Source organism: Apteryx rowi, unplaced genomic scaffold (assembly GCF_003343035.1).
Source record: "Apteryx rowi isolate R43461 unplaced genomic scaffold, aptRow1 scaffold_51, whole genome shotgun sequence".
In the NCBI taxonomy this organism is placed as follows: Eukaryota; Metazoa; Chordata; class Aves; order Apterygiformes; family Apterygidae; genus Apteryx; species Apteryx rowi.
This window is the reverse complement of record NW_020450772.1, coordinates 3,194,511-3,207,088: the sequence shown is the minus strand read 5'-3', so window position 1 is coordinate 3,207,088 and position 12,578 is coordinate 3,194,511. Positions and strand designations below refer to the sequence as shown.

Genomic DNA, 12,578 nt, shown 5'->3' with positions numbered 1-12,578 from the left:
TTTCAATGAGTCTCACAGGTTTCTACATAATAGCAGGTATTCTGCTCCACACACTAACAGCAAAGCATGATCTACTGCTTTTTTGTTGTTGTTTATAAACATGAAATTAACTTTTTAAAAAAATCCTGAACTTATTAAAAGTGCACTTCAACAACAGCTGGAGAACAGTACCCATCATTGCCATTGACCAACTACCTGCTGATTTAATTCTGCAAGAGCAGAACCASTACAGCTTTGGCATTAGACAGCTGCAGTATGCAATACCAGCCTGCAATCTGAAAAGCCATGTTCCTCTGTATGAAAGAGCGCAGGTGCAGGTTCACTAGTGCGACAGTTTATACCAAACTCTATTGAACATATTTATCCTGGGAGAGATCCTGCCAAGAGTCAAATGGCTGTGYTGGCAAGAACCATCTTGAAGATGTASGGGCTGATTCATAAGAATAAGGCTGTCAGGAGCCTCAGATCCGAGAACAGTATTTGAGGGCTGTCGAGACAGAATAACCCAACAGCAAACCTTAACTTCTATACAATACAAAGTCTATTAGGAAGTTAAAATTGCCAATGAAAGTCAAAAGCGCTAATATTCTATGTTCTCACTTTCTTCTGTTAGCAGAAAGTACAACTCTGGATTTAATGTGTAACTCAGAAAATTCATTTGCCTCWCCCACCTGTTAGAGCAGGAAAATGTCAGGAGTCCCAAGAGTTTATTTACTCTTATGCACAAAGCATGTACACAACGATGCAAAAGATCCAACTCCTAGCTACAGAAGTTTATTCAAGACATTCCAGTACCGTTATAACAAAAAGGCTGTGATGCATAATAAAATGTCAGTAACAATTTTGCTAAAAAGTATAGTACAAAGACTTCCAAGATTTGGAAATGGAAAACAAAATATGTTTGAGCTAGAAGAACTTGGTTGATGCAGACAAGATTTCCATAAAGGTTATAAGAAAGATGACTGTGATACAGCCTGAGTTGTCCAAGAAATGCCGTACTGCAAATGAGCTAGTAATTGWGACTTGTTAATCATACATGAGAGAAACTACTAGTTTGGGAAAAAATTTATACGAAAAATCTGTACACAAAATTACACAGTCTAAACACACRTAAAGGTACAAAATGCCTATCACGCACTCAAGCAAGTGGTCAATTAGTAATGCTGCTCACATTAGCACAGAGAATCTGTACTCCAGCTTTCAGCCCAAAACTTTTGTTCCCAAGTAGGAGGACAGTGACAATGGATTCAACTCCAACCAGCTAGAAACAAAGCTAATCGACTATAAGAGCACTCTTCGTCATTACCAGCTGGCCAGCAAACCTGCTCTGAGGCAGGTCTCAGAAGTGGGATTCAAAAAAGAGAAAAAATTCTTATGATTAAATGTTCCAGGGCAAGCTGGCAAACAGATGGTCAAGAAAATAAGAACATATTACAATAAAGTACAATGTATCATCTACCAAACCAAATAGATGTTCACCACTGAGGTCTTTGGAACCAAAACGCTACGGTTTTATAAGATGAGACAATTGCATAAAAAAGGTTCAAGTTCCAGTTTTCACCTAGTTTCATGTGCTAAATACTCAGTGCTAGAGCACAGTTGAATGAAGAGCAGCTGGAAAGCTACAGAGATGATCTTTGATGCAACAGGCATCCTCAGGACTGTCTTCCTAATACACAGAAAAGCTCAGATGGTCAAGTATTTCCAGGCAAAACCCACTTGCCTTCTCTGCTGTCCCCTCCCTTCCTCTAGAGAAGCTGTGAATTTGCAGCTGCTTGGGGAGTGTCAACTTTCCGTTCAGGCACCTTCTATTTTACAAATAGTTATGCTGCTGCTGCTTGTATTTATAAAATGAYTGTTCTCTGCCTCAGCTGTATCACAGCTAAAGTTTGTTGGGGACAGCTGAACAGGAGACAACTAAATCATATAGGGGCCCCGACCTAGTGTTCTCTATAACATGAACCAGCAGCAGTGAATCTTTGGTAATCATAGCTTGAGTTTTACCTCTCCGCTGTCTTTTCATGCRTGGCTTTGCACCCATTTTTATTTAAGACATTTTACTCTTTTGCACTCAAACTAAAATTTGACACTTCAGCATTGCTCTAAAGGCACGACTTTACATTCATTTCAGACTTTTGCTTTCATATATGCTACAGTTTCATAATCTCCCAAAACTACACACCCATGTGCCCTTTTCCTTCCGCCAGAGCAAGCATTCATTCACCTGGATCACTGTTAAAATTCACCGAGGCTGGAAGGGGGAGGGAGGACAGKGTTAATTCAGAGCAGTTCTATGATCCAGTCTACCAGATTCCACAAACACTTGTGCCAGCAGCACAGGGAGAGGAAGAGTGAGACCAAAACCATCCTCTTGGTGGTCGTGCTCATAATGACCATGAAAGACTGCCTACTGTGTCAACCATAAGATATTTAGATACAAGTCTTCCCCACAAAGGACAGTCCCAAATACGGAGTGYTACTTGCATTCTAATTAGTAATCTTTTGCATGAAATGCAGTAAAATACAAAATCCCCCTCTGTTTTAACAATAAGCTGATGACACAAAGACAGGAAAGGCTATTAAAATACAACTAGCAAAACATCCTGAAGTTCTCCAGTCCTGCGCAAACCCAACAAAATACCAGTGCTTGAACAMCACGTTTTCCAATCTCTCTCCATTATATGCCATAACTTTAACTAATAGTCTTTGTTAAAATATTTAATTTACATAAATAGATTATTTACCATTACAATTAGGAGTGGGTTCCTCATGCTTTGGCTTCTCAGAACTATTTATTATAAAGTATCAGCATTGCTCTCAAGCTGAAAAAAACAACATTCTTTATATGAGTAGAAGTTAATTAGGAGACTTATTTTGTGCCACTGGTACAGTTGCTGTAGAAATATTTGAAAGCATTGCACCTTATATCACTAAAGTCAATATGGATTTACCTTCTACAAATAGTAGTTTCAGATATATTTGGTATATTAAACATCTTATTCTTATATGGTCCACCAGTAGAAACTATTGTTTAGACAAAATAACACAATATAATAGGATTTACATAGTCACTTGTAGTATATATATATATGTGTGTGYRCACACACATATGTATAAGATAGTGAAAAGTCAATAACCTAGAAAGCTACCGTGGCTTGTGCATATCTTAACTCCCAGTAGCCAAGATAAAAATCAGAGCACTTCTGGAGAGGGGTTCCCACCTACCCTGTAGTATGGTTAAGGGTGTATGGCTTTAAGTCCTTAACATTGACAAAGATTTTAAAATATATATATATATCTTTCTGGAACAATACTGGACTATGATTCATTTCACAGATAATGACCAACACAAAGGAAAAAAAGAAAGAGGAAGTGTATTATTTCATGAATTTCTACTGAAAGATATCTGCCAACTACCCCTACCATTTTTCCAAGATCTCTTCACTTGAACTCACTTTTTTTTCTGGAAAGCTTTCTCAAAGTGGTTCAACTTTGTTTTAAGGGACGTTATCAGGTTATATAATTTTTAAAACTTGTTATTAAAGCATGCAATTTTATTAAACTTCTTATAAAATGTCAGAGAAAAAAAATCCTATTTGGTCAGTGTATGATTTCTTGTGCATTTGATAATACTATGYGCATAGTTTAATTTCTCCTTCTGCTTGCATGGTATTTTCCATTTACTTCATATTTAAATAGTTTTTAGTTGGCTAAACAACAAGTTAATATTGTTTCTTTCAGCATATCTCCCTTGACTATGTAGCCCTCAAGTTCTGAAAGAAGTAAGCACATTTACTTTTCATTTACTMTCCAAGGATAATGGAAATTAAGGAAAACATACAAATGCAGCTTTATAGGCACAATATGGAGAAAAGTGTTTATAGTTCCTCATCACTCCTTGGCCTACCAGCTACAGCCATTTGCTATCTGTGGGAGCCAGAGGTGTAAAAAAGATTCCACTCCTTCACAGGCTCCAGCTGAGAGCAGYGTACAACGTCTGCATGGTTAGCGTGCAGGGGCAACAGCCCTCATGGAGATGTCTGAAACCAGCAGCAGCAGCAACAATGAAAGCCCATTGGCAGTCACACAGAAAAACATCCTATGCAACAGGTATTCAGCACTCCCTTTCAACCGACTGCAATGCTTATTTCCAATATTATCATCAATGATTACTTAAGAYGACACACATTTAGCAGAGTGTGCACTCAACCTGGGAAAACATCAACAAGAAGTGTACACGTTTTAAACAGATTATACATCTGACACCAAAAATAGCCTTCGATTTTCAAGCATGTACCATTTCTATGTCTATTTCTATCAAATAGACAAGTGTTTCTCTCRCTCTCACTCCATTATCTGAAAGGGGCTAAAACATCTGCGTTGTGATGTTGTTTACCGGTACTGATAAGACAGATCATTCCCAAATGTGTTCACAATTATCATCAACTGGTAACAACACTGCTTTTGGATTCCAGTCRTCTGCCTGAAGAAGGGATGTAAACTATCAGGACCTTTTGAGGTAGAAGCAAAAGTTATCTGTAGCTCAAAAACTGTGGATAAAATACAAGTCACTCAGGAGGCAAAATTCCATAGCAGATTATAATCTTCGGTTTTGCCATCTGTTGAATAAGAAGCCTTAATAAGCGGCTTTATGTTTTCTTTGCTTCAGGAACTACAATGTGAAAATATTCAATTTACATATCTAGAGATTTCCCCCCTAAATCACTCTGGCACCTGCAAAAGTTTTTTCTTTCCATCCTGCCTGGCCTTATTAAAAATTCTGCCAGCATATAGTTTATATGCAAGTACATGTGTCGCCACAGCAATATAAAATATGCAGCCAGTCTGCTCCAACACAACACAGTATCAGCACCTGAGGTTTCCCCCACCTAACACCACCTCTGTAACTCTAGATGTGCTCGGCTTCAGAGCTAGCTCCCAGCCACACTTCAGTCTTCCCAGACTGCGACTTACTGAAGTGCCCAAGTCCAGCGCAGTACGCCTGGAGAACTATCACTGTCAGCACACATGTCAGCACAGCCCAGATCATCTCCTCCAGCAGCTTCACAGAGAACGCTTAACAGTGTAAGTTTAAAAAGGGAGACCTCTCACAGATAAGCATTTTCCAAACACCAAGCTCCAGCTCCTAAATCTAGCTGATATAGAAGGCAAACTGGAAATAACGTAGCTCCCTTGCAAAGCTATACTAGTATAGTGCTGACAGTACTTCATACATGACTGTTCAGAAAAGAGCTTTCCTCCTCCATTAAGTTACRTCTACTTAAGATAGTGTTTTTAACTCCGATTTTAAAAATCAAGGCTTAAAAAATAYCTGTCATGTTTACAAATTCAGAGAGCAGGTACACAGCTAACACAGAAAAAAATTGTGCCTTTACCTTCTCTCTGCAGAGATGAGTTTTACATGTTACAGTTAAACAGTTAAACAGCTGAAAGCAAATTACATTTTGAAAATGTAAGATGACTATGCCCAAGCATTTATCTCCTCATGCTTCTCATCTTCAGTTCACACTCTGCTTTTCTGTTAAGTGTCACTGTTATGTTCCTTCACCATTTTTTGATGCTTATTTTCTCGTCTCTCACCAGCCCCTTATAATGCTTCTCACTCTTCCTGAACAGCATACTCTCCTCTCAGTGGCAYTGACATTTCTTTCACTATCCTCTTACTCCTCTCCATGCTAACTTCTCATACACCCACAACTTTGTATAGGAAAAATTGAGAACTCACCCACTATCTAAAAGGTAGAGGGTAAAAAGGAAAGACTCGGGAGGAGTGTGAAGGTGGGAGTTCTAGTGAGGGATCCAGGGTTCAAACTGAGAAGCCAGCCCAATTGCTGAATTACGAGCGAGCACCAGGTCTTCCTCCAGCTAAGAGGAGACTAAAACTCAAAGCCTCAGACTGCTAGGAAATCTCTCTCCTGCATGCTCACTGCTCTTCCCAGGGACTCAGACTTTGCAGCCCACACTGCTGCTCAGAATTCTCCCAAAACACAATAAATTAAGTTTTATTTAATTCCTGTTAATTTCTCTCCTGCCCAAAATTAACTTCAGTGAAAACTGAGAAGAAAATTAAAATTTTAATCAGAAGCATAGAAAAAGTAATGCTCAAATCAAGCAATAGAATTGTCTGGGGAGAGACTTAAGCAGCATTGTTTGACACATCCTAAGTAATCTCAAAAAGCAGCTACACTAGAAGCTTAATTTTCTGGCACACTGGAGTTATTTATGACAGCTAAAAATCAGCTAGCCTGTTATTAACAGTACAGATGGAGAAATGCACTACTGAACCCTAAAGATCAAGAGACAGCAAAATCCAACCAGCATTCTGGAAAACTACTGCATTTCACTCTATTTCTTTATTCCCACAGTACATAAATACTTCACCATTAACAAGACTAGCAGTAATGTTGGGTCTGAAGAATCTTGTACAGTCCTTCAAAATGGGAAAGGTTCTCCATGGTTGCTTTCCTGTTATTGTTAAGAACAGAAAGCTTCCTTGTCAGGGAAGTCCTTTCCTTCATACGCTACTTGGAAATGAAAATAAACAGACTTCACCCTGTCTGGCTGTGCGCAGTCAAGCTCCATTTAAATAAAAAAGAAAAAGCCAAAAATGAACAAATCTTGGCAAATGCTTCAACGATACCATTCCCTTCCTCTCGGAGACATACCCATGTATCCCAGCTGCTGTATCTGTCCTGTTGCTCAGGAGCGACCCTGTGCCACTGAGCCGATCCTGCCGGCGTTGATAAAGTTTGGAGGATGCCAGCCCCTGAAGCCTCAGGCCGGCCATGGCACCCGGTGCCACTGTGAAGGGGAGTGCAGAAAGACAACTGGAGACACCACCAGCAATAATGATATTTCTATGAGTCACCTTCCTTTGGGGAGTTTCCTTTACACTTCAGAAGCGCTAAAGCAGGATGGATAGACTCCTGCTCAAGCATTGTTTCTTCATCTAACATTCTTTTACAGTCTTAAGGATCAGACGGCCTCTTTCCTGTATCCCACTAGTAGTTACCTATTTAAGCCAGCACGCTAGGAGTCTACTTCAGCACTTCATTCTGTGTTAGACTTGCATAATATATCTTTATAAATTCCATCATCCAGGAGGTGAGATTAAAAACAAATAATAAAAAAACCTCAGTCTTCACATAATTAATCCACTTAAATCAGTAAGACACTGATCAAAGCAACAGAGAAATACAGAAAAGCAAAAAAGATACCAGATCTCTTGACAACACTTTAGTTTACTGCAGATCAGTATCTGATCCTGGCAGCTGTAAGTTGGTTCCCTGCAGGCTGCTGCATCAGGCAATGTATTAAGGATACTGCAATCAACAGAACTATTCCTTCCATTTGGATAAAGCACACTCCAAGAAACAAAAACATATAGACTTTTACTCTCCAGACACACTCCAGTCTGCAAAAGCCGCATGCTGCGGAGGGTCAGGAAGCAGAGAAAATGAACATACTTGGCGCATTCCAGCCTCCAGAGCTCTTTCTCTGCCGGGAACTGAATGGGGCTTTCGAACAGGAGTTCCCCTTTCTGCCACTCCTCCTCTCCACCCACCCCTGTGAGAGAGAAAGAGGATCACACCGCACAAATGGCTCAGGGTGGGGGGTAAAAAGAGTAAAAATTTGAGAATACAGAAGTCAGTTTTTAAGAGAACAAAGGGAAGGGGGTGGAGGACGATGGGAACAGCTGAATCAGTGTCATCTGATCAGTACCACAGACGAAAACCAACTTGAGAGTCATTACAGACTAATTATTTTATACTAAATTATAGAAACAGAGGATTTTTGTAGCACAATAGTGAAATATTATATATTCCATGACTAAATTTGGCAAGCTATAGGGGAAAAAAAGTGAGAGCAGTAAAAGTGATGATTTCACAACTATTAGATGAGTGTTAACCAGCAGAGATCCTATCTGTCCTTTAAATGGAAATAGAGGGTTTACTGGGATTCAGCAGAACAGGCACAAATAGAGAACGTCATATTTCAAAAACTAGAAATCAGTAACCGCAACATCTGCGATTCACCCTACGTTCTGTTGGGAGTTCAGTTTGGATACTGATGTCAACCTGCCAGTATCATTCTGTCCCAACCGCATTTGCCCTTTATTCATGTCTACTTTATGACATGAATAAAAGGAGAACAAGAACAAAAACATCCTCCAAATTGGGGATTTTTGCTGACCATTTAACCTTAATATTAGATATTTCAGCTCTGGCCACCCTATCAACAAAACAGTTTAAAATAAATATTAGCTTTTTGCCTTTAATACAAAGCAAAATATCAAATCACCAAAACATTACATCACCCTTAACCTTAAGCAGTCTGGCTAAAAATCTCCTTCTCCCTCAAATGCCCAGCTTTCACTTTTCTGGCTCATATGACACAGTTTCATTGGTTTCCAAATAACTGATCTTCCACAGAGAAGTATGAATTTCGTCTTCAAAAAACAAGACGAAGGGATTGGAAGGAAAAATACCAAAACAATAACCACCCTATCTTCCCATCCCTCAAAACACATACAAGCTCGCTCACACTCCTCTCGCTGCCTCGCAGATAAAGAGTGCAAGTGCACGGTTTTCTTTTCCCTCTTGGCAGATCACTCTTAAGAGACAGGGCTGATGCCAGACTCTTACAGCAGGTTACTTTCTGAGCCAAAGCAGAGCAGAAAGCAGCCAGACTTCTTCTGAGCATTCATTAGTAGTTCCCCTATGAGAAGCACCTCCATGTCCTCAGAACAGACTACTACTAAGGACCTTCCAGTAAGTTAATCTACAGAATCTCAGAGAGCAGATTTAGATGGAAAAGTAGTAAGACTGAAAACACATTCTTTAACCCAGAAGAGCAGAAGTAGCTGCTCATAACTCAGGCAGATGAGACATCTGTTAGGTTGATGCATATAGCTTCTTGTCTGCACCAAGAACCTTTCTTCCTATTATCAACCTTTATACTCCATCTTCCCCATCATCCTTCAAACCATTTTACTTGCAGTTACTTTGTAAAATGGACCGCATGCACATCAGCAGCTCCTCTCCCAAATTAAAAAGCCTATAGTCAGATACTGGCCTAATACTTTCATGGAAAATAAAATATTCTTATTTCTTACCTCAACTGGATTAGGAACAATCAATAAGCATATCTGTAAATGCAGCTGTTCTTCTTTTGTTGACTGCAGGAAGTACATAGGCGTATCCAGATCCCARTTAGGCCAAATATAGTGATGACAAAGATCTCTTACAAAAATAATACCCTGAAATGTGCACTTAGGGAACTTTTTTCCTTAGGCTTTGTATCATCTTTACAGTAACTTCTAAAGGCAATGTAAAACAACACAGGCACTCTTTACCTTTTGTTTTCTAAGCAACACCACAGCAGTAAAGTCTTAAAAGTAATTATCTTCTACTCTGTTTTATTTCTACTTTGGGCATTTGACAGGATTTTTTTTTTTTTTTCCACTGGTAGTTCATGGTTCTGCTTTCTTGGGAATGAGTCCTTCACAACCAGGAAAGAAAAAAGGGCAACACACAGTAGCAAAAAAGCCAAAAATGAAAACGAGGTGTTGGAAAAAGTGCATCAAATGCAAGTATAGAAATGGTCTTTATTTATTCATTATAAGGAAGTACTGTGGTAAACTTCTAAAGGCACCAAAATCACATAAATTATATTTCTCAGTTTTGCTAAATATATAAAGAGTGCTTAGAAGCACATTAATTTTTAACACATTACCTTTTTAGAGAGCGTTCATTTCCAAATGCAGTTAAGCAACATTAAACTTAGAGAAATATTCCTCCATATATATTTTACTAACTTCTTTCTGTTTTATTATCTTTGGATATTAGTTGGAACAGGTATGTTCAAATAAAAAGGTGATTTTTAAAAAAGTTAATAGCATGCCTTTAAACTACAGGCTACTCTTGAAAGTTAAGGACTACAACAGCCACTTTACAGTCAAGGTATAGAGAAATAAAATAGCTCAGTCAAGGTATGGCAGTCAGAATCATTATTTGCAAATTTCCATGTATCTACTTACCACTTTTCTCTAACAAAACACAATCCTCACATTGTAACAATGTAAACTCATAATGTGATACATTTAGTATTTAGATTTCATTTGCGAAATGGTCACCTATATCTAATAATTTTACACTATGAATACACAGAAGTACACATCTTCCTTTGCATTTTCTGGAATTATGTTTTCCCTAATGCTAAAACTCAGTAAATCAAATTACTGCAGCTATTTAAGCTCAGGAGATACCCTCCGCAACTGAAAGGGACAGGACACTTGAAAATGATTTTCCATCCATCTTAATTACTATTAAGACATCACTAATCATAGTACCTAGAAGCGAGTCCTTTTGTGTTCTCATTTGACCAGACAGGTTAGGTGAAAAAGAATAACGTGTCAGCAGTGCACATTCTCCAATCTTCCTCTCTTTAACATTTTTAACAGAACAAGATCATTCACATCTATATGTGAAGAGTTTCAAGACCAGAGAGACATTACGCGCATATTCCACATCCCCTTCTTGAAGCCCTGAATTCCTGTATCTTACATAATGCTGGCAGATTTTAAAAACTACCACGTAACAAACATCAACCAACTTTTGGCCATAATTCAGTACAGTGACCTATAGGAAGGTCTAAGGAAGTATGTTCTCAATGGTGATTTCTTCCTAATGACTTAAGAATCAGCCCCATCCTGAAAACAATACTAAACATGGTGCTTGTCAAACGGTATCGGTCTTGCAAGGGCTGAGCAATGCCAGTGTTTCATAAATACTGAAAACCAAGTACAGATTTTGTTTTGCTGGCAGCTACCCTAAATGGATTATACTATTACTGAGGAAAAAGCCAGTTGCATTACAGCTATGATAAATCTTTGTCTCTGATAGTCACCAGGACAGAATGATTAACTGTTCCATGGCAGACAGAAATTTAGAAATTTTCATAGTTGACAAATTTGCCAGGATAAACCTTTCTGAAAACATTAAATAACAGATCACCTGCATTTATGCAATTCACTTTTCAAATGCTAAAAGCCAAGGCCTTCTTATTTTAACAACCCTCTGAAGTGCATTCGAGGGAAAGGGGAGAGAAATCCTGTATTATTTTGGAGGACTGCACACTCCACAGTGTCTCAGCTACTTTGGAATGTTCCACCATGTGTCATGCTTTGTATCAGAGCTTCTTACTGAATACAGGGTTGTACCTTAAAAGGCAGGTTTCCAAGGAAGCACAGGAAAGAGGGGCACAAGGATTACTGTCCTCAGTGATTTCCCACTCTCCTCTGTAGCCGAGTGATTTCACCTGAAGTGAAATATTTTATTCTAAATAGTACTACACTCTGGATCTATAGGAATAGAACAAGCTGGGTTCATAGAGTCAGAAATTCTTCTCTGGTCTCCCACTGCTTGTCCGCATGCAGGAACTGCATTGGTACCCATGAGCTGTGAACATTTAAGACTCTGAGTCTTGTAGTTGTATGGAAATGAATGTACACTGATAAATATGCATCCATCTCACAGGCCTGAAGAACAAAAAGGGACCATTAAGATAGAGAAGACCATTTAATCAAAAAGTACGTGGTGAAAACCAGAAGTGTTAAGAGTAAGCAAAACCATCTACCAACATCAACTTGTCATCAGAGACAGCAAAAATAAAAGAACATTCAAATCTTAGGTGGGGATGTAACAATTATTCAGCATATTATTGTACCTAACAACCCACAAAACATGTTGAGTATTGAATACCGGTAAGAAGCAGCATAATCCAAGTCTGAAAACTTTATACAAAGAAGAAAAAAAAATTATTTACAAAGTTCTCCAGATCTGAGTTTCTAGTCATGAAGAATGATGCTTTGAGATTAGGATAAAGATAGCAGTATTCAGGAGGAAGGCTATCCTAGAAAAGGTACCCTATTAATTTTCATATTTCTTTGTCGTGCTTTTCTTCAAGACATCTTATAAAAACAAGCTTATTTTCACAAACAGCTTTAAAACTTCTGTATTTTATTCTACAGATGTGGAAACGAGTGTGAGAGACATTAAACATTTGTTCAAACCCTCAAGACAGCAGCGAACGCTTTCCCCACTGCTTTTGTCTTTCACATCAGTTAGGTGACTCTGCAGAGTTCCCCAGCGTCAGCGCAGGAGGAGAATCAAGCTCAAGATTTACCCAGGGTTTTGAGCAGCTCTCGGAAGGCGTCCCCCCGAGGCCAGCCCCACGAAGAGGGGGCTGGAGGCGCAGCACGCGGGACAGACAGGAGGGCAGCGCCCGGCCACGCCGCGCCGCGGGGGGGGCCCGGCCGCTGCCAGGCACGGTCCCAGCTCCGAGTCTGGTCCTCCCGCCGCCCGCAGCGCGTCCCCGCGGAGAGGAAGGGCTCGGCGCAGCGGCCCGGCTCTGCTCTTCCCCCGCGGCCGCTTCCGACCCGCCGCCCCCTGGGCCTGAAGCTCCCGGCGGAGCCCCCGTTCCCGCCCCCCGCGGCAACCGGGGGCTGCCCCGACCCCCCGTCCCGCCTTACCTGCCCGTCATGGCGGCTCGCCCCC

At 39.9% G+C, this 12,578-nt stretch overlaps 1 protein-coding gene across 8 annotated transcripts in view; it reads right to left on the bottom strand.

Annotated features, from left to right (window-relative positions):
• Nucleotides 1–12,578, bottom strand: part of LIMS2 (LIM zinc finger domain containing 2) — a 54,951-nt gene that overhangs the window by 40,391 nt on the left and 1,982 nt on the right. For 2 of the 8 annotated variants that reach the window (XR_003255816.1, XM_026080046.1), the window contains exon 1: nucleotides 4,975–5,042. The exons of 1 other annotated variant lie outside the window; for it this stretch is intronic. Coding sequence is in view for 4 of the 7 variants with exons in the window: in XM_026080046.1 (XP_025935831.1) it covers nucleotides 4,975–5,030 (56 nt within the window). In the remaining 3 variants the exon portion in view is untranslated. Of the gene's footprint in view, nucleotides 1–4,974; nucleotides 5,043–11,242; nucleotides 12,505–12,553; nucleotides 12,573–12,578 lie in introns of those variants that run through there. 5 more of the 8 variants (XR_003255815.1, XM_026080042.1, XM_026080043.1 and 2 more) reach the window with 4 other exon arrangements.